The 22507-nt window shown below is 41.6% G+C and overlaps 1 protein-coding gene across 4 annotated transcripts in view; it reads right to left on the bottom strand.

Moving 5' to 3' along the window:
- Positions 1-1652: 1652 nt before the first annotated feature.
- ttc1 (tetratricopeptide repeat domain 1) overlaps positions 1653-22507 on the bottom strand; it is a 93759-nt gene continuing 72904 nt past the window's right edge. For 3 of the 4 annotated variants that reach the window (XM_072512067.1, XM_072512066.1, XM_072512068.1), the window contains exon 8: positions 9125-9357. In XM_072512067.1, coding sequence (XP_072368168.1) covers positions 9140-9357 — 218 coding nt within the window. In that variant the 3' untranslated portion in view covers positions 9125-9139. Of the gene's footprint in view, positions 8190-9124; positions 9358-22507 lie in introns of those variants that run through there. The other variant, XM_072512069.1, reaches the window with a different exon arrangement.

Here is a 22507-nt window from a genome sequence, read left to right as displayed (position 1 = left end):
GGGTTGGAATGAGGCGTTCCACAAGAGATGGGGTTTGTTTATACTACATTTTAAAGAATTGGTTACTGTCAGCTGCTGGGGGTGGGTCTTTTGTAGGGTGTTATCGAGATGTTGGGGGGGTGGGGTCAGGGGGTTTTGTGGTTTGAACATAGAACATAGGGTTTTGCTTTGTTGGGTTGTATGTTTAAAATGTTAAAATTCAAAAAAATATATTTTTTTAAATATGAAAGATTATAAAATAGTTTCCTTTGATGTTAATTACTATTCATGCAAAATCCTTGCACTTTACTGCACAGGTGGCCATTCATCCCATCAATCAGTGCTACCTCTCCAAAATTTCTACTTGCTTCATTCCACTTCTCTGCTCCATTGTCATACACATACTAATTCACTTAGTTTTAGAAGTGACAATGGATTCTGCCTCCACTATGTTCTCTTCTGACTGACAAGGCGCCATGGGAAATTATACTAAAAGCCCAGAACCCATTGTAACGCAGTAATCCCAACATACGATCTGCCAACTGTGTAGTTAGTATCTGTATGTGCACTGGTGCAATACAAAATTTGTGGAAGATGCATAGTTAGATCAACATAAAAAATTAGGTTTAATCTTTTTGAATAAGTGCTGATTCACAGTTAAATTTGAAAGCAGGTATAAATTAAACAGAAGGCCAAAATGGGGCTTGATGCAACTTAGAGGTTGACAATGAATCTCTAACATTTTCAGATGCAAGCGTCTTGACAACAAAGCGGTGGAGGTTGAAATTCTGGAGCTTGCTGCTGCAGTCAGTAGTTAGGTCCAATTGTAAAATAATCTTGGATGTATACTAAATCAGCTTGAGAGATGCATTAGATTAAAGCACTATTTTAGCACAAGCAAATCTCTAATGAAGTTTAGAAAATTACACAATTTTTAAAATGTGGGTTAGAACAGCTGTGGTGATTTTTTAACAAATGATTCTTTCCAGGGATGTGGGCATTGCTGCCTCGGTCAGCATCTCCTGCTCATCCCTAATTATCTTCGAGAAGATGGTGATGAGCCACGTTCTTGAACCGCTGCAGTCCATGTGATGTACATACACCACAATGCTGCTGGAAGGGAATTCCAGAACTTTGACTGTGAGGAAATGACAATATAGTTCCTAGTCAGGATTGTGTGTGGAGGAGGGGAACTTGCAGTTGGTGGTTTTCCCATGGATCTATCACCCTTGTCCTAGGTGGTGAGAGGTTGTAGTTGTGGAAAGTGCTGTCGAAGGAACCTTGGTGAGTTGCTGCAGTGAATTGTGTAGAAGATGCACACTGCTGCCAGTATGCATCGATGGTAAAGAAAGTGAAGGTTTAAGATGGTGGGTGGATAGGATGCCAGTCAAGCAGGCTACTTTATCCTGGATGGTGTCAAGCTTAATAGACTGGTAAGCAAAACACTGCGGATGCTGGAATCTGAAACAAGAACAGGGAATGCTGGAAAAACTCAGCAGATCTGACAGCATCTGTAGGATCTTACAGATGCTGCCAGATCTGCTGAGATTTTCCAGCATTCTGTTCTTGTTAATAAGATTGGTACATCGGCCAAAATTGCAGATAGTTCCTCTATCAACATAAAGCAAGCCCAGTTCCATCTAATGTCAATATGAAAGACTCATAAGCAAAAGTTTTAAAATCCTATAATTTATTCAAATAAATTTCCATGACCCACGATAAGAATACATCCCTTCACATACTTGTTTTTTTCTCATTTCAATCCTATTCCCATCCTTATGGCCATGCTGAGTTAGGTTGGCAATCAAGTGCCGATATGTGCTAAATTAAAGGTGTTTTGTGTCATAAGCCTCACCAATTAGTCATTGGATTCTGACTGAAGTTCATTTTGGGGGCAGCCTCAGCCAAAGAATGGATGAGACTTTTGTAAAGTCAAACTGAATACAGAGGGATGAAAATCACCATTAACACGCATAGTATGTTCTTGGACTACCCCTCTCCACATCAAAACAAGGTTTCAATTCATTTTGCCAAAGTAAAACAGCTTTGTAAAGCCTACTTACTCACTCTCAAAGTGAACAATTGATGAATGTGAAGGAGACAAAATGCAAACCTTCGGCCAAGTTATTCCTTCTTTGCTCACAGCCTAATTTCCACATGAAGTTTGGTTCTGAAGTCAAATGCTTGGCTCCACCACACCCCCTCCCGTTGTTCTTGTTTCTAGAGACTGCCAGACAATTTATTTATAATATTGATTGGCTTGTGGAGTCTTGTTTCCCTTCATGCTTAGTTTGAAAAATTCTGCAGTCCATAAAACTGTGTTTCAGTTGCATTCATATTTTCTAAAGCCTTGATTGGGTGGGGAAGGCTTTTAGACCCTATCAAAGCTTAGCACCAGTTAACTGCTTAGAATTACCTAAACAATCTTGTAACCTTTTTACCCCATATCCTATCATTTCAAAGTTAAATGCTGACATATGGTGGCATTGCTCACGTTGAAATCAATGCATTAGGAGGCGAAAATAAAGTTGTCAGAGTAAATTCAAAGGAAGTGATTTGGATCCAATCTGAAATACAGTGAAGGAACAGGTAGCCCCAATTAGTTAAGATTACAGTACACATAGTTAATCTAATGGATGATTTTTCAGGGACAATAAATATTATTTTCCACCAAGTGGCTTCCCACCTAACCCCACTGGACACTAAGGGCAATTTAGCATGGCCAATCCACCAAATGCAGATCCTTGGGCTGTGGGAGGAAACCGGAGCACCCGGAGGAAACCCACGCAGACGTGGAGAGAACGCGCAGACTCCACACAGTGACCCAAGCGGGAATCGAACCTGGGACCCTGGAGCTGTGAAGCAACCGTGCTAACCACTGAGCTACCGTGCTGCCCTATGGCATGCATTATAGTCCCCCTGTTTCAAAGGGGACCTATGTACCCTGTTTCAAAGGGGACTGGGTACAAAGAAGAACAATAAAAATATGATTGTAGGAGGTGGGGATAGAAAAAGTTGGAGCATATAAAGTATTGACATTTATTGACAATACTGCTTTGAAATAAGACCTAAAGCCATATTTTCTGGGGTTTCATATTTTGAATTCAGCAACACCTCTTAAAGTAGCTTGTCTTTAAGTTTTGTTAAAAAAAATCAAAGGGGGATCTTATAGAAACATATAAAATTATGGAGAGAATAGATAGGATAGATGAGGGCAGGTAGTTTCCACTGGCGGGTGAAAGCAGAACTAGGGGGTATAACCTCAAAATAAGGGGAAGTAGATTTAGGACTGAGCTTAGGAGGAACTTCTTCACCCAAAGGGTTGTGAATCTATGGAATTCCTTGCCCAGTGAAGCAGTTGAGGCTCCTTCATTAAATGTTTTTAAGATAAAGATAGTTTTTTGAAGAATAAAGGGATTAAGGGTTATGGTGTTCGGGCGGGAAAGTGGAGCTGAGTCCACAAAAGATTAGCCATGATCTCACTGAATGGTGGAGCAGGCTCGAGGGGCCAGATGGCCTACTCCTGCTCCTAGTTCTTATGTAACAGCAAATAACTGTGAAATGACAAAAAGTCAGAGATGAGCCTCCAACCACATATCTGCTTACTTCACCTTTGTAACATTGCCAACTCCATACCTGATTTAACCCATAAAACCCTCTCCATGCCTTTGTTATCTTTAGACTTAACTATTTGAATGCTTTCCGCCCACCCTCCGATTGTCCACCAGTCATAAAATGGAGCTCATCCTAACTGATCACTGACCAACATTGACTCCTGATCTGGCAAAGCCTCAATTTTAAAATGTTAATCCATTTTTTAAAAATACCCCCAGGGCCCTGACCCTCCCTAGTTCTTGCAGCCCGATAATCCTCCAAGGCACCTGCACTCTTTTAGTTCAGGCCTCTCATTCATCCAATTTTAATTACTCCACCTACACCTGTGCCTCGACTTGCCTTGGCCCAAAGCTTTGGAACTCCCTTCCCAAGATTCTCTACCTCCTTCTCCAACCAAGCTTTTGGTCATTTACCCTGATATTTCAGTGTCAAATTTTGATCAATAACACCCACAAACACATTGGGATATTTTGCTACATTGAAAGCACTACTATAAATGCAAGCTGTCATTGTTGATTAACAATAGGATTCCTTCCAGAGTTAAAAAGACCTGTCTTCATGAATTGTACACCATTATTCTTGCCTTAATACCACTTCTGCTATTGTGAGCGTCATACGTTTTAAATGGCTGCAATATTACATTATTAGCTAGAATTAAGTACATTATGAAATAAGAGGGCAGAAATCAATAAAACTGCTTTATTCTGGATAAAATGTCATATAATATTCTAAAATAAAATACTAAATATTTTTAAAAGCTTTAGAAAGAGAAATCTAGCTTAAATAGTTTTGAAAAGGCTCTCATCCCTTGTGGACGTCCAATACATTGTAAGGTATAAAAAGGGTTCAGCACAACAGACTCAAACATCACTTAACAGTGTTGCTTAACTCGACTTGGGAATGGAAGAGGCTGCAGATTTCCACACTGCGTAAATACCACAGTGGCAGTGCTCTTATGATTTTTGCTTAACTTTATTATTGGCTTCATACTAACTATTTACCTCACATTTGTATACTTTTAAATACCTGTAGATGCAACACAACTCCTGCAGCCCTTCAATCCCTTTAATAGCAAAGTCAAAATACAAGCAGTAAAAATGAAAGGCAAGCTCTCTCTTCAAAATGGTTTTAAAGAGATGTTTTTAAAAATGCACTGCAAATATTTGCTCCTGCTTTTAACACAAAAACTTACTTTGATTAATGTGTTTTTATATTTTATAATTGTTTTACTAAGAAGCAATGCCATGCTGCTTTAAAAACTGATGTTCAGCAACCTCTGGAGACCATAACGGACAGAACATTAAGGTGTTTTATAATCGCCCCTCTCACTCCCACCCCCACCCCACCACACAATTTCCAAATATCACAACAATCACATTTGCCACTTTTACTTCACTCTGTGCAACAACATCTGGCCCCTGTTTAGCACTTTCCCGATAGATGGGTACACGTTGGATCCTAGGCTTGCACCAAACCTTGTTGTTTCACACACCACAGAATTTTTCAAGAGTGCATGATGGCAGACATGAGTGAAGTCTAGAGTTGTTGGAAAGGATCTTTGGCATTTGCATGCATGAACTGGTATTGCACCTATGGTTGCATGGCAGAATTCAGTATCAATCAACTGAGAAACACCTCAAGTTAACACTGATGAAAACAACATTTAAAAAATGCAAAACTAAGTGACAATCTTACAATTTAATTGACTTCAATTAAGTTTCTTTCTAATAAGAGTTCATGAGGGGACTAAAATTTTATACAAAAAAGGCAACTTCCATAGAAACCCTACAGTGCAGAAGGAGGCCATTCAGCCCATCAAGTATGCACTGACCTCCGAAAGAGAGCTCTACCTAGGCCCACTCCCGCATCCTGTCCCCGCATTGATCATGGCCAATTCCCCCATTCTGTGCATCTTTGGACACTATGGGGCAATTTGGTATAGCCAATCCACATAACATGCGCATCTTTGGACTGTGGGAGGAAACCGGAGCACCCACAAGAAATCCATGCAGACAAGGGGAATGCGTGCAAATTCCACACGTCACCAAGGCTGGAATCGATCCCTAGTGCTGTGAGGCACTAATGTTCCACCCACTTGGTGAGTAATACAAGAAACTGCTGTTGAAAGACAGGAAAGGGAATTGGTTGGAAAAAAAGAAGCGGAGAGCTTGACCTCATACTGTTGAGCAGGAATAAGTTCAAAACACAATTTTCTTAAATAGGAAATGTCCAGTACTGATCTATGATTAGTAAATGTTCATGAGTTTTGGAAAATAAATCAGATCTAAATTTCTTAGAAAAGGATCAGTGCCATAGGATTGGCAGACAGTAAATATGATTCCTATCTGATATGAAGACAGAATAAGCCCAAGGAACTATAGACTAAATAGATTAACATTGGTCTTAGCAAAGATAATAAATCCTTACTCAATTATGCAACTCAAAACATCGAGAAACGAAATATTAAAAAAGCATGGGTTACAAAAGGAGGTTATGTTTGATTAACCTTAGGGGCGGCACGGTGGTTAGCACTGCGCTTTCACAGCGCAGAGTACCCAGGCTCGATCCCAGCCCCGGGTCACTGTCCGTGTGGAGTTTGCACATTCTCCCCAAGTCTACTCGGTAGGTGGATTGGCCACGCTAAATTGCCCCTTAATTGTAAAAAAATAATTGGGTACTCTAAATTTAAAAAAACAATGTTTGATTAGCCTTAATGAATTTTTGAAGTAGTAATAGAAGGAATAGTTAAAGGTACTATAGCGGATGTAATCTATTTAGACTTCCAAAAGTCCTTTGATAAAGTATCATATAGTAAACTCATGAATGAGGTCAGAACATGTGGAGTGAGCAGCAGAATGAGTAGTAAGCTGGCTATAAAACTGAAAACAGATTAAAAATATTATTCAGATATCAATCAGCAAGAAGTAGTATTCCTCAAGGATTGGAGCCGAGACCAAATTTACAGAAACAATATGGAATCAGAATTAGGATTTCAAAATTTGTGAACAATACGGAATTGGAGTATTCAGTTAACACAGGAGGACTGAAGCAAAATACAGGAAAACATGAATAAACATACAGATTAGACATGAAATTGGCAAATGAACTACAATATAGAAAAGCGTGAGGTGGTGTATTTCGAGTAGTAAGAATAAGGTGGTCATATATTCCTGGGTTACTAAGTATTTAAGGGTGGAGTAACAGAGAGATCTGGAGATACAGATACACTAATCATGCAGGTTAATAAAACTGTAAAAAGGGAGAAAAAATACTGGGATCCATTTCTAGAGGGTTAGAACTGAAAAGCAGAGAAGTTAGTTAAACTTGTATATAACCTTGCTTGGATCACTCTTCATCACAGCAAACAGTTCTACTCTTCATATTATACAAATTATTGAAAAGGTCTAAAAAGGTTTACTATAATAATACCAAAACTGGAACCAAACCTATCAGTTAAGAGTGAACATGCTGGAGCTCTTTTCTCCAGAAAAAAAGACTAAGGGATGACCTAATGAGGCAGATGTAGAGAAGATCCGTCGCCATTCAGTGAAGCCAGAACTACAGGCCATGAACATAAGATAATTATTGGGAATTGGGAATTCAGAAGAAACCTTCATCTAGAGAGTGGTTAGAATCTTGACCTCGCTTCTTCAAAGAGCAAATGGCATAGGTGCATTTCAGAGAAAGTTAAATAAACAAAAGAGGGAGAAAACAATAGAAGCATATCTTTGAAAAGGATTGGAGGAGGCTTGTGACGAGTATAATGTCAGTATGGATCGGTTTGGCAGAATGGCAAGTTTCTGCCTTGTGAACATAATGTAAGACACACTTTCAAAATCCATCTGGATGGTTCAATTTCATGCAGTTCTGTCAAAACTCCTGTTTTTATCTAGCCAAGTTAATTCCAATTACATATTGGAGCAATATATGTTTCATGAAGTATAATTTTGATATTTTTATTTTTAGAAGGTTCTTAGCAATGCTGATTCATTTTCTAACTTTATTTTTTAAAAATCCACAGAAAATAAGGCAATGTGTATTAATGATATTTTCAGCATGATCAACAGTACACAACTAGATATCAAGCATCAGTAGTTTGCAGATTTCAAATGTTCATGGTAAACAAAATGTCTCCGCAGTGGTTACCTGCAATTAGTGAAACTGATGAAGTATTTCACTTTCCAAACACTTTATCATACTTGGGTTAACACTTATCCAGATGTCATGACAAAATAAAGCTTATAGTTTAACTCCTGACCTTTTTTACCGTCAACAAGCAGCTCAAACCAAATGTCTTAAAACTTGTGCAGACTCTAATTGTAAACAAATATCTGCTATAGTGTAGCAAAGGTTGGAACAGATCAGTTTCTTGAGTGACGAGAAAAGCAATACTTTACAATTATATAACTAAACTTTACTACAGTGCTTCCTTGGGCTGAGCTGTTACCAGAAAAAACATTATCTATTATTGTTATTTGGATTCTGCACAAAATTGATGGAATATGAGCCGGAGTTTGGATCCTTGTTTAACAGGAAGTTTTCAGTGGACAGGCCAAAGGGTCGCAGAACCATGTTGCCAAGATCTTTCAGCTTGCCTACAACAAAAAAGAAAATTGACTGTAGGGCGACATTTCAAGTTAACATCAAAGGGCATGAGCTACAGTCAATTTAAAAAGGACAAGATCAGCAAGAATTTGTTTTTGAAATAGACACAAATCCTTGTCCCAAAACATTCCACTGTCAATATTCAAATACTAAATCGCCCTACTACAAAATCATGTTGCAACAGATACATTATTACCTCAAGCTGATGCAGCACAGTTCATAAGCCAGTTCATAAGAAACCCAACAAATTGAATGAGTTTGCTGTAAAAGAATCATGACCTGCCATGGTTTAGTACAATCAACTTTCTTCACTTCACACTTGAGGGAAGACAGGCAAGAGAGAGAACTTGGATTATGAAAGATTTTGCACATAAAACCAGCAAGTTAGATAAATGGCATTTATCATGAAATTGTATCTGTTATTTCAGTGTCTTTTGCAGAAGAAGGGATTAAAAGTAATAAACGGAATCCATCAATACTAACAGCTGAGTAAGAGAGAGACTAGAACAAATAGGAATACAGTAATATTAAATGTCAACATCACAGCTAACAAGGAAAGGGCGACTGGAAGGAAGTGGTTAAACAAAAAAAATTGAGAGATTTATACTTCTCCTTGCCCCAATTCCCCAACTCACATCGCTTCCACTAACCCACCTCTCTTTAACTCCCCGACATTTCTTCCATCCTTTTTTTCCAGACTTGATTCCTTGGTAGGATATGATCCTGAAGTATAGCGGCAGTCAAGACTTAACTGATTCCGTGCAGAGGGCAGGAATTAAAAGTCCTGCATGCTTTGGGAATTTCTGCAAGTGCTGTGTGGCTGCGTGGGGAAAGGTGGTGGGAAAACCCAATTATGGGACCCAAGAGTGGGTGATATAATAGAGAGGAGCCCAGGACAGTGGACAGGGAGATGTCCAGGGAGAGATCAAAAAGAAGGAACTCAGGAAGAGGAGAGATGGAGAAGTCCCAAAGAGAGAGAACCCAGGAATGAGCCAGTAAGGAAACAAAAACTGGGTATGTGGCAGTGATGCTCCCTCTCCGTTGCAGATAAGAACCTGGTTATACGATGTGAGGCACTTACGGTGTTGCTGTACAACAGGTCTGACCCATTCGACACTCCTGCACTGTGGTCATCACCCAAGCCGTTTTCCGGTTCATCTGGGAGTCAGAAATGGGCGCAATGTACAAACCTACAGATAAAGGGGAAAAACATGCCCAACATTGCACTAATCCTGTTGGGCACTTTTGTGTATGGCAGCACCAAGCTGTGCGTAGATTCTTGGTATGCAAACACGAAGTGTCACGATGTGCTGAGGCTCTACCCGTCACAGGTGCTGCTAAGTATGGGTCTGGCCACTCTGCCATGGAACGCTATGAATAGTTGGACCGTGTTGTACTTCCTGCCCTTGGTGGAAAATATTATGCAGAGATATACTTTGACCACAAATTAATCAGGCAGTGTCTGCGCATAACGTCCTAGAGGCTCTACGAGAAAAGGAAATGTAAATCCTATCAAATGGTTCCCCGAGCAGACTATCAAAGCAATTTGGCAGAATGCCCCATCACCAAAATTTTCAAACATGCGCCAAGACTCAGCTTAGCTGGTGGTGAGAAAGGTCTCCCCAGTCAGATCCTAAATAACTACAAGGAATTTCTTCAGCCAGAGGGTGGTGAATCTGTGGAACTCTTTGCCGCAGAAGGCTGTGGAGGCCAATTCACTGAGTGTCTTTAAGACAGAAATAGATAGGTTCTTGATCAATGAGGGGAATCAGGGATTATGGGGAGAAGGCAGGAGAATGGGGATGAGAAAATATCAGCCATGATTGAATGGCGGAGCAGACCCGATGGGCCAAGTGGCCTAATTCTACTCCTATGTCTTATGGTCTAATGGTCTTACACGCCCATCTGCTCATTGCCCTCGCGTTGACTGTGGTGTGGAAGAGAGCATTGTCCACCTCCTTATGGAATGTTTCTTTGCAAAGAAGGTCTGGCGAGGGAGGAGATGGCTTTTGGCGAGGTTCATCCCGAGCAACTCAATGTGCAGGACCGTGTGTTCTACAGGCTGTTTCAAGGGACACACACCAGGACAAACATTAGTGTTACTGGAGGATTATCAACTCAGTGAAAGGTGTTCTTTGGTCCACCCAAATCCTTTTGTTCTTCCAGTGCAGAGTTGTCCCTGACGGAGTGCTGCAGACTGGCACATTTCAAAGCCCAGGACTATGTGCTGAGGGGTGCACTAAGGCATGGGGCAGTTGCAGTTGGGGCAGATGGAAAAGGTCACTCTCTAAGACATTTCAGCTATTGCGAACCGAGGGGCTGGGAATTGTATGATTTACAATAAATGTATACAGTCAACATTACATGCATCACATGTAAATTGAAGCAGCCCAGAGTGCAACTTGATCTATGTCGATAACCTAAATACCTTTGTATCATTTGTAATGATCATTTTGAAATGTCTGTAATGTTTCTTTGACTGTATTGAAGCACCTCAGAGTGCAACATGATATATTAGAGAACCTGAATATTATTGCACTGTGAGATGACCATTTTGAAATGTTTGCAATGTTAATTCAGATATTTTTCACATTTTTGCAAGAAAAAACAGGGAAGGAGCCACTAGGAGACCACCATCCAGTAGGTACCACCGGGGAGAGGACCAAGGAAGGATGCTATTAGCAGTAAAAGCGCTGCGATTGGCAGGCTCCAATTAGTGAGAACTCAGAAGAAGTCTTGGAGATTTGAGAAGGCAGCAGCAGAAGGCTGGTAACTCTATGCTGTGGGCCATTGGGGCATAAGTACCCCTTTGGAGCAGTGGTGTTCTGCTCGACATGGCTGAAGAGCAGATTCTGGAGTGCAGACTCCAGAATCCAGGGGTGCAAAATGCTGAAGCCCTGGGAGGTGAGCAGTCGTTGAGGCAGTCGAAGTTGGAGTGACCTCTGGAGGGCACTTAGATCTTTGAGAGTAGTGAAGACTGGAACCTTTGTGAAAGAGACAGAGTTTCAATGAGATTGGTTGATTCACAGTGTTTACCCACTTATGGGTGGGTTGCTAAGAAATCCGTGGTTGTGTCTTGGTCGAATTTGCCATTAATTGTGTGGTGTACTGTGCTCGTCCACAATTTGCCTATTAATTCACGTGTACCTCATGTTAATTCTCAATGCTAGATTACAAGATAGATATTGTGCATGCTTTTACTATACTAACTTTGTACAGTAAAGTTTATTCTGTTTGGTCAGAACCGGTGGAATTTTGTGGTTTTATTCTCTTATTAAGTACCTTGGATCTCAAACTTTGCCTGCTTTAAACAAAAATTACTTGTCCCTAACTGGTTCGTATTGGAAATTTGGGGTCCTGGGCTCGGATCATAACATAAAGATTTAAAAAAAGATAAAGATCCTTTATTGTCACAAGTAGGCTTACATTAACATTGCAATGAAGTTACTGTGAAAAGCCCTTAGTCGTCATATTCCGGTGCCTGTTCAGGTACACAAGAGGGAGAATTCAGAATTCTCAGCTGGTACGGGAATTGAACCCGCGCTGCTGGCCTTGTTCTGCATCACAAACCAGCTGTCTAGTCCATGGAGCTAAATCAGCCCCGATGGTAACTCCCCAGTATAACAGCAAAGAAATAATTCATGACGTTAGAAATTAGTATTAGCCAGCTCAAAAGAGAAAACCCTCATATGAGTAAACTATTTAAATTTTATTTATCAAATTGAGTTTGTTTCAATCATAATCGTAATATGATCCCCTGCTGGCCACATTAAAAACTGTGGTGCAACAGTTGAAATTGTTTATTTAATTCTTTCATTGGACGTGTGCTTTGCTGACTATGCCTGCATTTTATTGCCTGTTCACAATTGCACTCGAGAAGGTGCTGGTGAGCCAGCTTCTTGAACCGCAGCAGTCCATGTGGTGCGGGCACACCCACAGTGATGTTAGGGAGGGATTCATCTTTGTTTTAAATTCATGGATAAAAAGTAGAATGAATATTGAATCAAAACAACTCAGTTAGAATTGCATCAGGATAATCCACATGACAATTTTACTCGACATTTGAAGCTGGAGGCCAAAATCAGCTGACATTCATCATCTTGACTAACACATTTGACTTGGGTGCTAGAGTACTGCCAGCATTAATGGAACAATATTCCAGTACACATTGGCGTGTTGGAAGATCAAAAATAGAAGACATTGGAGGAGGAACAGGAAGAAAACTGCTCTCTTATTTTTAGAATCTTTATTTTAAACACACCGTACACTGATGTGACCAATATTTATTCTGCAGAATCTTATCTAAATTGAGTTTAGCAGAAGATATGGTTCCATGGCACTTAGTTGAAAATCTGGTTCAGCAAGTTAAAGGAATGGTTGGTGTGGAGAGAACAGCATGGAAATTGCAGTCATCATTTGCTCTATTGGCTCTTTTGAAGAGTAATCCAGTTGGTCCCACTCTCCCCTCCCCCCAACCAACCCACCCCACCCATATTTTTACTATTTTTATTCTCCTTCAAGTCCTTATCCAATTATCCTTTGAAGGCTACTGTTGAATCTGCATTCACCACGCTGTCAGTCAATGCATTCCAAATCCTAACCACTTGTTACACAAAACAAGTTTTCCTCATGCCACCCCTGCTTCTTTTGGCAATCACTTTAAATATATACCCATCAATGCCACCGCTCCGCCCACATTAAATCTCCACATGGCATTCTTTACTGAAAACAACTCCAACTTCAGTTTATCCACACAAGCATTCCCTCTCTTTCCCACCTTCTCTAAAACCTTCGCATTCACCCCGAAATGTAGTGCCCAGAATTAGACACATTGCTCCAGCCGAGATTCAACTAGTGATTGATACAGGTTGAACATTGCTTCCTGGCCTTTATACTATATAATAATAATAATCTTTATTGTCACAAGTAGGCTTACATGAACGCTGCAATGAAGTTACTATGAAAAGCCCCTAGTCGCCACATTCCGGCACCTGTTCGGGCACACAGAGGGAGAATTCAGAATGTCCAAATGATCTAACAGCACTTCTTTCGGGACTTGTGGGAGGAAACCGGAGCACCCGGAGGAAACCCAGGCTGACACAGGAAGAACATGCGGACTCCGCACAGACAGTGGCCCAAGTCGGGAATCGAACCTGGGACCCTGGTGCTGTGAAGCAACAGTGCTAACCACTGAGTACCGTGCTGCCTCTATTTGTAAAGCCCAGGATCCCTTATACTTCGCTAACTACTTCCTTTATCTGGCCTGACAATTTCAAAGGTTGCTGCCCAAACTCGTTCCCCAGGTCCTTCACCCCTTTAAAATTGCATAATTGAGCTAGCTCGGTCTCTCATCAAATATCCTACCAAAAATGCATCATCTTTCACTTTTTCACGTTGTAATTCATCTAATAATAACCTTTTATTGTCACAAGTATGAAGTTACTGTGAAAAGCCTCCAGTCGCCACATTCCGGCGCCTGTTCGGGTAAGCTGGTACGGGAATTGAACCCGCTGTTCAAAACAAGCTGTCTAGCCCACTGAGCTAAACCAGCCCTTATAATAATCTTTTTAATGTCACAAGTAGGCTTACATTAACACTGCAATGAAGTTACTGTGAAAAGCACAGAGTCACCACATTCTGGCACCTGTTTGGGTACACAGAGGGAGACTTCAGAATTCTCAGCTGGTAAGGGAATTGAACCCGCGGTGCTGGCCTTGTTCTGCATCACAAACCAGCTGTCTAGTCCACTGAGCTAAACCAGCCCTACATCTATCATGTGTCCCCCATTTTACCAAACTGTCCATGCCCTCTTGAAATCTATTACTATCTCCCTCACTTACAAATTTTATGTCATCTGCAAATTTCTAAATTGTGCTCTGTATTTTAAAATCCAAGTCATTAATGTATATAAAAAGCAGCAGCAGTCCTAGTACTGAACCACAGGGAATTCCACTGTATTCCATCTGGCCAAAACAATGCCAGATTTCCTATCAATTAACCAATTGTATCCATGTTGCCAGTGTATCTTTTATCAGGAGCATCAATTCTGCCGATAATCTTATCAAATGCTTTCTTAACATTCTGTCAATATCAATTACTCTGCCTTCATCCATCTAAAAGAAAATAAATCAAATTTGCCTAACATGATTTGCTCGGATTAAACTTGCGCAGACTCTCCTTTTTTAACCCATTCTTGTCCAGGTGGCTGTTAATTATTCGTAAGAAAATTCCTAAAAATTTCCTACGCAGTACTAAACTAAATGCTAGGTTTATCCTTGCCCTGTTTTATGAACAAGGATGCAACATTTGTAATCTTCCGTTCTCCTGGTGTCACCCACGTATCCCAGAAGAATTAGAAGATTATGGTCAGCAATTCCATCTTTACTTCCCTCAGTGATCTAAGATGCATCCCATTCAGACCAGATAACTTCTCATCTTTCGCTAATTCATGGTTAGCACTGTTGCTTCACAGCACCAGGGACCCAGTTCGATTCCCGGCTTGGGTCACGGTCTGTGCGGAGTCTGCACATTCTCCCCGTGTCTGCGTGGGTTTCCTCCGGGTGCTCCGGTTTCCCCTCTCGGTCCAAAGCTGTGCAGGTTAGGTGGATTGACCATGCTTAATTGGCCCTTAGTATCCAAAAAGCTAGGTGGGGATACTGGGTTGCGGGGACATGGTAAAGGTGTGGGCTTAGGTAGGGGATGATTCTTTCAGGGGCCGGTGTAGACTCGACGGACCAAATAGCTTCCTTCTGCACTGTAAATTCTATGATTCTATTCTATGAATATCCTGACAACCTCCTCATGTACCATTGCTTTGGCAAAATCCTCTTCCTTTTAAACACGGATGGAAAGTATGCATTTAGTACCTCAGCAATGCCTGATGCCTTCACCAACAGGTCACCCCTTTTGTTGCTAATCCACACCACCACTCGTCTGACAACCCTTAATGCAGGTGTGGGAAACCTTTAGAAATAGATTTCTTGTGGATAATTAACAGCCACCTGGACAAGCATGAATTCATAAAGGAGAGTCTGAAGTTTTTTTTCTAAAAGGCAAATCATGTTTGGCAAACTTGATTTACTTTCTTGTAAATGGAGGATAACCCTTTCATTGTTAATAGTTTTGTACTTTTATCCTAGATTGCTCCTAGTCCTTCTCCAGAACAACTGTAACCTCTACAATAATATAAAAGCAAAATGCCGCGGATGCTAAAAATCTCAAATAAAAACGTTGGAAAAACTCAGCAGGTCTGGCAGCATCTGTGGAGAGAAACAGAATTAACATTTTGAGTCTGTATGACTCTTCTTCAAACTTGATAATGCTGTGATCACTATTCCAGAAATGCTTCTTCATTGTGGCATTCTCCACTTGACCAAGAACTCAAGAACTAGATCCAGCAATATTTCCTCCAACATTAAGAGTTAAGAACATAGGGCAGTTCGGTGGCACAGTGGTTAGCATAGATTTTATCATAGAATTTACAGTGCAGAAGGAGGCCATTCGGCCCATCGAGTCTGCACCGGCTCTTGGAAAGAGCACCCTACCCAAGGTCAACACCTCCACCCTATCCCCATAACCCAGTCCAACACTAAGGGCAATTTTGGACACTAAGGGCAATTTGTCATGGCCAATCCACCTAACCTGCACATCTTTGGACTGTGGGAGGAAACCGGAGCACCCAGAGGAAACCCACGCACACACGGGGAGGATGTTCAGACTCCGCACAGACAGAGACCCAAGCCGGAATCGAACCTGGGACCGTGGAGCTGTGAAGCAATTGTGCTATCCACAATGCTACCGGGCTGCCTCTCACGGCACCGAGGACCCGGGTTCAATCTCAGCTCTGGGTCACTGTCCGTGTGGAGTTTGCATATTCTCCCCGTGTTTGATGGGTTTCACCCCCACAACCCAAAGATGTGCAGGGTAGGTTAATTGGCCATGTTAAATTGCCCCTTAATTGGAAAAAAAAGAATTGGGTATTCTAAATTTATTTTAAAAGTTAAAAACATGTGAATTATGAAAAATCTGCTGAAAACACTTCAGAAATTCCTTCCCTCATTCACCCGTCACATAATAATTGTTCCATTAATATTCAGGTAGTTGAAGTCTCTCATTATCACTACTCTAGTCCTTGCACTTCCCGGTAATTTCCAGCTCCTCTTTCTCCTTCCCACTATTCTGTGGCCTATAAAATATACCAAGTTTCATAATAACTTGCTTATTGCTTCTGAACCCCAACCTATTAGATTTGGCTGTTGACCCCTCAAAGACATTCTTTCTTTCCAACACAGTGGATAGTAAAAGAAGCATGTACAGATATCCCTCACTTTGACCAGCACAATTTGTTTTAAAATATGAAATTACAAAATATATGTTCATAGTTGTGAAACTATGAAATTATATACTCACATAATGAAAGAGGAAAAATCATGGCAGTAAAACTACTGGTTGAAAAACACTAATTTTAGCCAATGCTGCAGAAAATCTCCCAAAGGCATTCCCCTAGTAACCACGCTGCCAAAGAACAGACCTAAACAAAGCAATTAAAACCGTCCCTGTATTCACAGCCATGACAACCAAAGAACCATTTTTTGCTTCTCCAAAAAGATATCAGATCTTTTATAACATCACAACATGACTATATATATCACCTTGATGTGCAACACGTTTGGATCAGTCTTAGTTGCACTTAATTGAACCAATATAAACTATAATACCTGTCATATACATGGAAAGCGAACTATTCCAGTAAGAATAGTAAAGCGATGCAATTTTAAAAATAACTGCCACTTAGCAACAGAAGACAAAATACTTCCCTGTTTACTGAAGCAATTACTTCTCTTTTCACAGAAAGTCAATGTATTTATGCATGGATTCAATGGCAAAATACATCACTTTATTACCAAGACATATTTTTAGCTAGTCAATATAATATTTAACCATCGGTAGACCTAAATCTCTGCATCCTTCATAAAACTTTGGAATAAATTCTCATTCATTTGTTCTTTCCCTTTAACTCATCTCCATGTCAAATGAGATGACCCAAAGTTTCTGCCACTGCTGGAAAATGGCTGCCAGGGAATTACAAGATCAAAGTAAAATAATTTTTTTTGGACTGTGCCAATTCAGATAGGAAAGCATTGCTTTGTTCATAATCCAGTGACTCTTCTGAGATAGGGTGCTCAATCTACCTACAGCTTTGGCTGCAAACATTTCACACATCCTTCTGCACTGTAAATTCTATGAATTCTATGTCATAACAAAGCAAGTTAAATATACTTGTGCTCCAAAATCCTACTCCCAAAACATATATTTTCTAGCTGTTCCTCCCTCCGTAGATGCTGCCTGGCCTAGTGAGTATTTCCAGCATTTACTGTTTATAGTTCAGACTTCCAAAATGTACAGTATTGTGCCATTACACATTTTCCCTACTGTTTTGTTCTCTCTCTTTCTTCGGGCCTAGTTTCGGGAGCCGTTCGGAGGAGGAGGAGCAGCCTCTGTGAGTATAAAAACCTAACGGAAACTTCCTGTTTTCCAGTTTTTTTTCCAAAAGTGACGTCAGAGGGAAGCTGTGATCTGAGTGGTTGATAGCAAATCTGCCGCAAATTTTAAAAAAAACACAGCTAAACTCATAAACTAAAATTAAACTAATTAATTAATTAGTGATGGCTGGTCAGGTGATGTGCTTGAGCTGCTTGATGTTGGAGCTGGCAGATCCCATTGCGAGCTGCAGCGACCACATCTGCAGTAAGTGTTGGCTGCTCGAAGAGCTCCGGCTCAGAGTTGATGAGCTGGAGTCTGAGCTTCAAACACTGAGGCACATCCGGGAGGGGGAGACTTACCTGGACACTGTGTTTCAGGAGGCAGTCACACCTGTCAGAGTAAATAGTTTAAATCCTGCCAGTGGCCAGGGACAGCAGGGTGTGACTGCAAGTCAGGCAGGTAAAGGGAACCAGCAGTCAGAAACTCAGGAGCCTCAGCCCTTGACCCTGTCCAACAGGTATGAGGCACTTGCTCCCTGTGTGGATGGCGAACAGGGCTGCAGGAAGGATGAGTCAGCTGACCAAGGCACCATGGTTCAGCAGGCCATTCAAGGGGAGGGAGTAAATAGGCAAGTTGTAGTTGTAGGGGATTCTATTATCAGGGGGATAGATAGTATCCTTTGTGAGCAGGATAAAGAGTCCCGCATGGTATGTTGCCTGCCCGGTGCTAGGGTGCGGGACATCTCTGACCGGCTTGAAAGGATACTGGAGAGGGAGGGGGAGGATCCAGTTGTTGTGGTCCATGTCGGTACCAACAACATAGGCAAGTCTAGGAAAGAGGACCTGTTTAGAGATTATAAAGAGCTAGGATTCAAATTAAAAAACAGGTCCTCAAGGGTCATAATCTCCGGATTACTGCCCGAGCCACGTGCAAATTGGCATAGGGAGGCAAGAATAAGGGAAGTTAACACGTGGCTGAAAGAGTGGTGTGGGAATGAGGGGTTCCTTTTCATGGGACACTGGCATCAGTTTAGGGACAGGGGGGACCTATACCGTTGGGATGGTCTCCACCTGAACCGAGCTGGGACCAGTGTTCTGGCGAAAAGAATAAATAGGGTGGTCAATAGGACTTTAAACTAAAGATTGGGGGGGGAAGGGAAAGTCAGGGAACCAAGAGGTGAAGTAATCAGTGGGAAGCGTAGCTGCTTAGGAATACAAAAAGCACGAAAAGACAAAACTCAGGAGAGGTTACGATAGTCCCCATCCCACAAAATATGACACAGTGTATGGAAAGGCTCAGTAAACCAAGGTCCACCACACTAAGAAAACAAAAAAGGACGGTCAATAGAGAATTAAAGGTGCTATATTTAAATGCGCGCAGTGTACGGAACAAGGTAGATGAGCTTGTGGCCCAGATTGTGACTGGCAGGTATGATGTGGTAGGCATCACAGAGATATGGTTGCAGGGGGTTCAGGACTGGCATTTAAACATCCAGGGATTCACAACCTATCGAAAAGACAGGGAGGTGGGCAGAGGGGGCGGGGTTGCCGAGTTAATTAGGAATGAAATTAAATCAATAGCACTAAATGACATAGGGTCAGATGATGTGGAGTCTGTGTGGGTAGAGTTGAGGAACCACAAAGGCAAAAAAACCATAATGGGAGTTATGTACAGGCCTCCTAACAGTGGTCAGGACCGGGGGCACAAAATGCACCACGAAATAGAAAGTGCATGTCAGAAAGGCAAGGTCACAGTGATCATGGGGGACTTCAATATGCAGGTGGACTGGGTAAATAATGCTGCCAGTGGACCCAAGGAAAGGGAATTCATTGAATGTTTACAGGAGGGCTTTTTGGAACAGCTTGTGATGGAGCCCACGAGGGAACAGGCCATTCTGGACTTAGTGTTATGTAATGAGCCAGACTTGATTAAAGATCTTAAAGTAAGGGAGCACTTAGGAGGCAGTGATCATAATATGGTAGAATTCAATCTCCAATTTGAAAGAAAGAAGGTAGAATCAGATGTAAAGGTGTCACAGTTAAATAAAGGTAACTACAGGGGCATGAGGGAGGAACTGACGAAAATCGACTGGGAGCAGAGCCTAGTGGGAAAGACAGTAGAACAGCAATGCAGGAGTTTCTGGGAGTAATTGAGGACACAGTGCAGAGGTTTATCCCAAAGAAAAGAAAGGTTATCAGAGGGGGGATTAGGCAGCCATGGCTGACAAAGAAAGTTAGGGAATGCATCAAAGCAAAAGAGAAAGCCTATAATGTGGCAAAGAGTAGTGGGAAGTCAGAAGATTAGGAAGGCTACAAAAACAAACAGAGGATAACAAATAGAGAAATAAGGAAAGAGAGGATCAAATATGAAGGTAGGCTAGCCAGTAACATTAGGAATGATAGTAAAAGTTTCTTTAAATACATTAAAAACAAACGGGAGGCAAAAGTTGACATTGGGCCGCTCCAAAATGACGCTGGTAATTTTGTGATGGGAGACAAGGAAATAGCTGAGGAACTAAATAAGTACTTTGCGTCAGTCTTCACAGTAGAAGACATGAGTAATATCCCAACAATTCCGGAGAGTCAGGGGGCAGAGTTGAATATGGTAGCCATCACAAAGCAGAAAGTGCTAGAGAAACTAAGAGGTCTAAAAATTGATAAATCTCCGGGCCCAGATGGACTACATCCTAGAGTTCTAAAGGAGATAGCTGAAGAAATAGTGGAGGCGTTAGTTATGATCTTTCAAAAGTCACTGGAATCCGGGAAAGTCCCAGAGGATTGGAAAATTGCTGTTGTAACCCCCCTGTTCAAGAAGGAAACAAGGAAAAAGATGGAAAATTATAGGCCAATTAGCCTCACCTCGGTTGTTGGCAAGATTCTAGAATCCATTGTTAAGGATGAGATTTCTAAATTCTTGGAAGTGCAGGGTCAGATTAGGACAAGTCAGCATGGATTTAGTAAGGGGAGGTCGTGCCTGACAAACCTGTTAGAGTTCTTTGAAGAGATAACAAATAGGTTAGACCAAGGAGAGCCAATGGATGTTATCTATCTTGACTTCCAAAAGGCCTTTGATAAGGTGCCTCACGGGAGACTGCTGAGTAAAATAAGGGCCCATGGTATTCGAGGCAAGGTACTAACATGGATTGACGATTGGCTGTCAGGCAGAAGGCAGAGAGTTGGGATAAAAGGTTCTTTTTCGGAATGGCAACCGGTGACGAGTGGTGTCCCGCAGGGTTCAGTGTTGGGGCCACAGCTGTTCTCTTTATATATTAACGATCTAGATGACGGGACTGGGGGCATTCTGGCTAAGTTTGCCGATGATACAAAGATAGGTGGAGGGGCAGGTAGTATGGAGGAGGTGGGGAGGCTGCAGAAAGATTTAGACAGTTTTGGAGAGTGGTCCAAGAAATGGCTGATGAAATTCAACGTGGGCAAGTGCGAGGTCTTGCACTTTGGAAAAAAGAATAGAGGCATGGACTATTTTCTAAACGGTGACAAAATTCATAATGCTGAAGTGCAAAGGGACTTGGGAGTCCTAGTCCAGGATTCTCTAAAGGTAAACTTGCAGGTTGAGTCCGTAATTAAGAAAGCAAATGCAATGTTGTCATTCATCTCAAGAGGCTTGGAATATAAAAGCAGGGATGTACCTCTGAAGCTTTATAAAGCATTAGTTAGGCCCCATTTAGAATACTGTGAGCAATTTTGGGCTCCACACCTCAGGAAGGACATACTGGCACTGGAGCGGGTCCAGCGGAGATTCACACGGATGATCCCAGGAATGGTAGGCCTAACATACGATGAATGTCTGAGGATCCTGGGATTGTATTCATTGGAGTTTAGGAGGTTGAGGGGAGATCTAATAGAAACTTACAAGATAATGAATGGCTTAGATAGGGTGGATGTAGGGAAGTTGTTTCCATTAGCAGGGGAGACTAGGATCCGGGGGCACAGCCTTAGAATAAAAGGGAGTCACTTTAGAACAGAGATGAGGAGAAATTTCTTCAGCCAGAGAGTGGTGGGTCTGTGGAATTCATTGCCACAGAGTACGGTGGAGGCCGGGACGTTGAGTGTCTTTAAGACAGAAGTTGATAAATTCTTGATTTCTCGAGGAATTAAGGGCTATGGAGAGAGAGCGGGTAAATGGAGTTGAAATCAGCCATGATTGAATGGCGGAGTGGACTCGATGGGCCGAATAGCCTTACTTCCGCTCCTATGTCTTATGGTCTTATGATCATGAGATATTGATTAGCATTAAGACTCTCGCTTCTCCAACTCAGGACACTGACACCGAATGCAGTGTTCCAAGGCTGCCTGAGCTGCAATCTGCTCAGCCCACCCTGACCAAGGATCAAATCTAAGATCGTCTTCTTCTTATGTTTGCTCATCATCATTGTCAATGTATTTATCAGGGAGTCAGTTAATAAAAAGCGAAGATATAAGAAATGGGAACACACTAGACATAGAAACCTGGTGCAAAGTGCAATGTGGGCAGTAGTTTTCTTTTGAGCTTGAGTTGGGAGACCAACCAGGAAAGCACTGGAACAGACCAATTTTGAGCTAGCAAAATCATGGATGAGGGTTTCTACAGCAGATAGGCTGAGGCACGGACAAAGGCAAGTTACAGTGATAGTGTATAAAGGGTTAGAGGGATAGCTCAAAGTCAAATAGAACACTTAAGTTGCTAATCCGTTCCCCCAGACAGTGACCAAGGAAGGGATTGGAATTGGTGATGTGGGAACTGAGTTTCTATTGGGGCCCCCAACACAATAGCTTCAGTCTTCCCAATGTTTAATTAGAGAAAATTGAGAGTTATCAAAGATTGAATT

This window comes from Scyliorhinus torazame, chromosome 7 (genome assembly GCF_047496885.1).
Source record: "Scyliorhinus torazame isolate Kashiwa2021f chromosome 7, sScyTor2.1, whole genome shotgun sequence".
NCBI lineage: Eukaryota > Metazoa > Chordata > Chondrichthyes > Carcharhiniformes > Scyliorhinidae > Scyliorhinus > Scyliorhinus torazame.
Note: the sequence above shows the minus strand (reverse complement) of the source record. Positions and strands in the feature narration are given on the sequence as shown.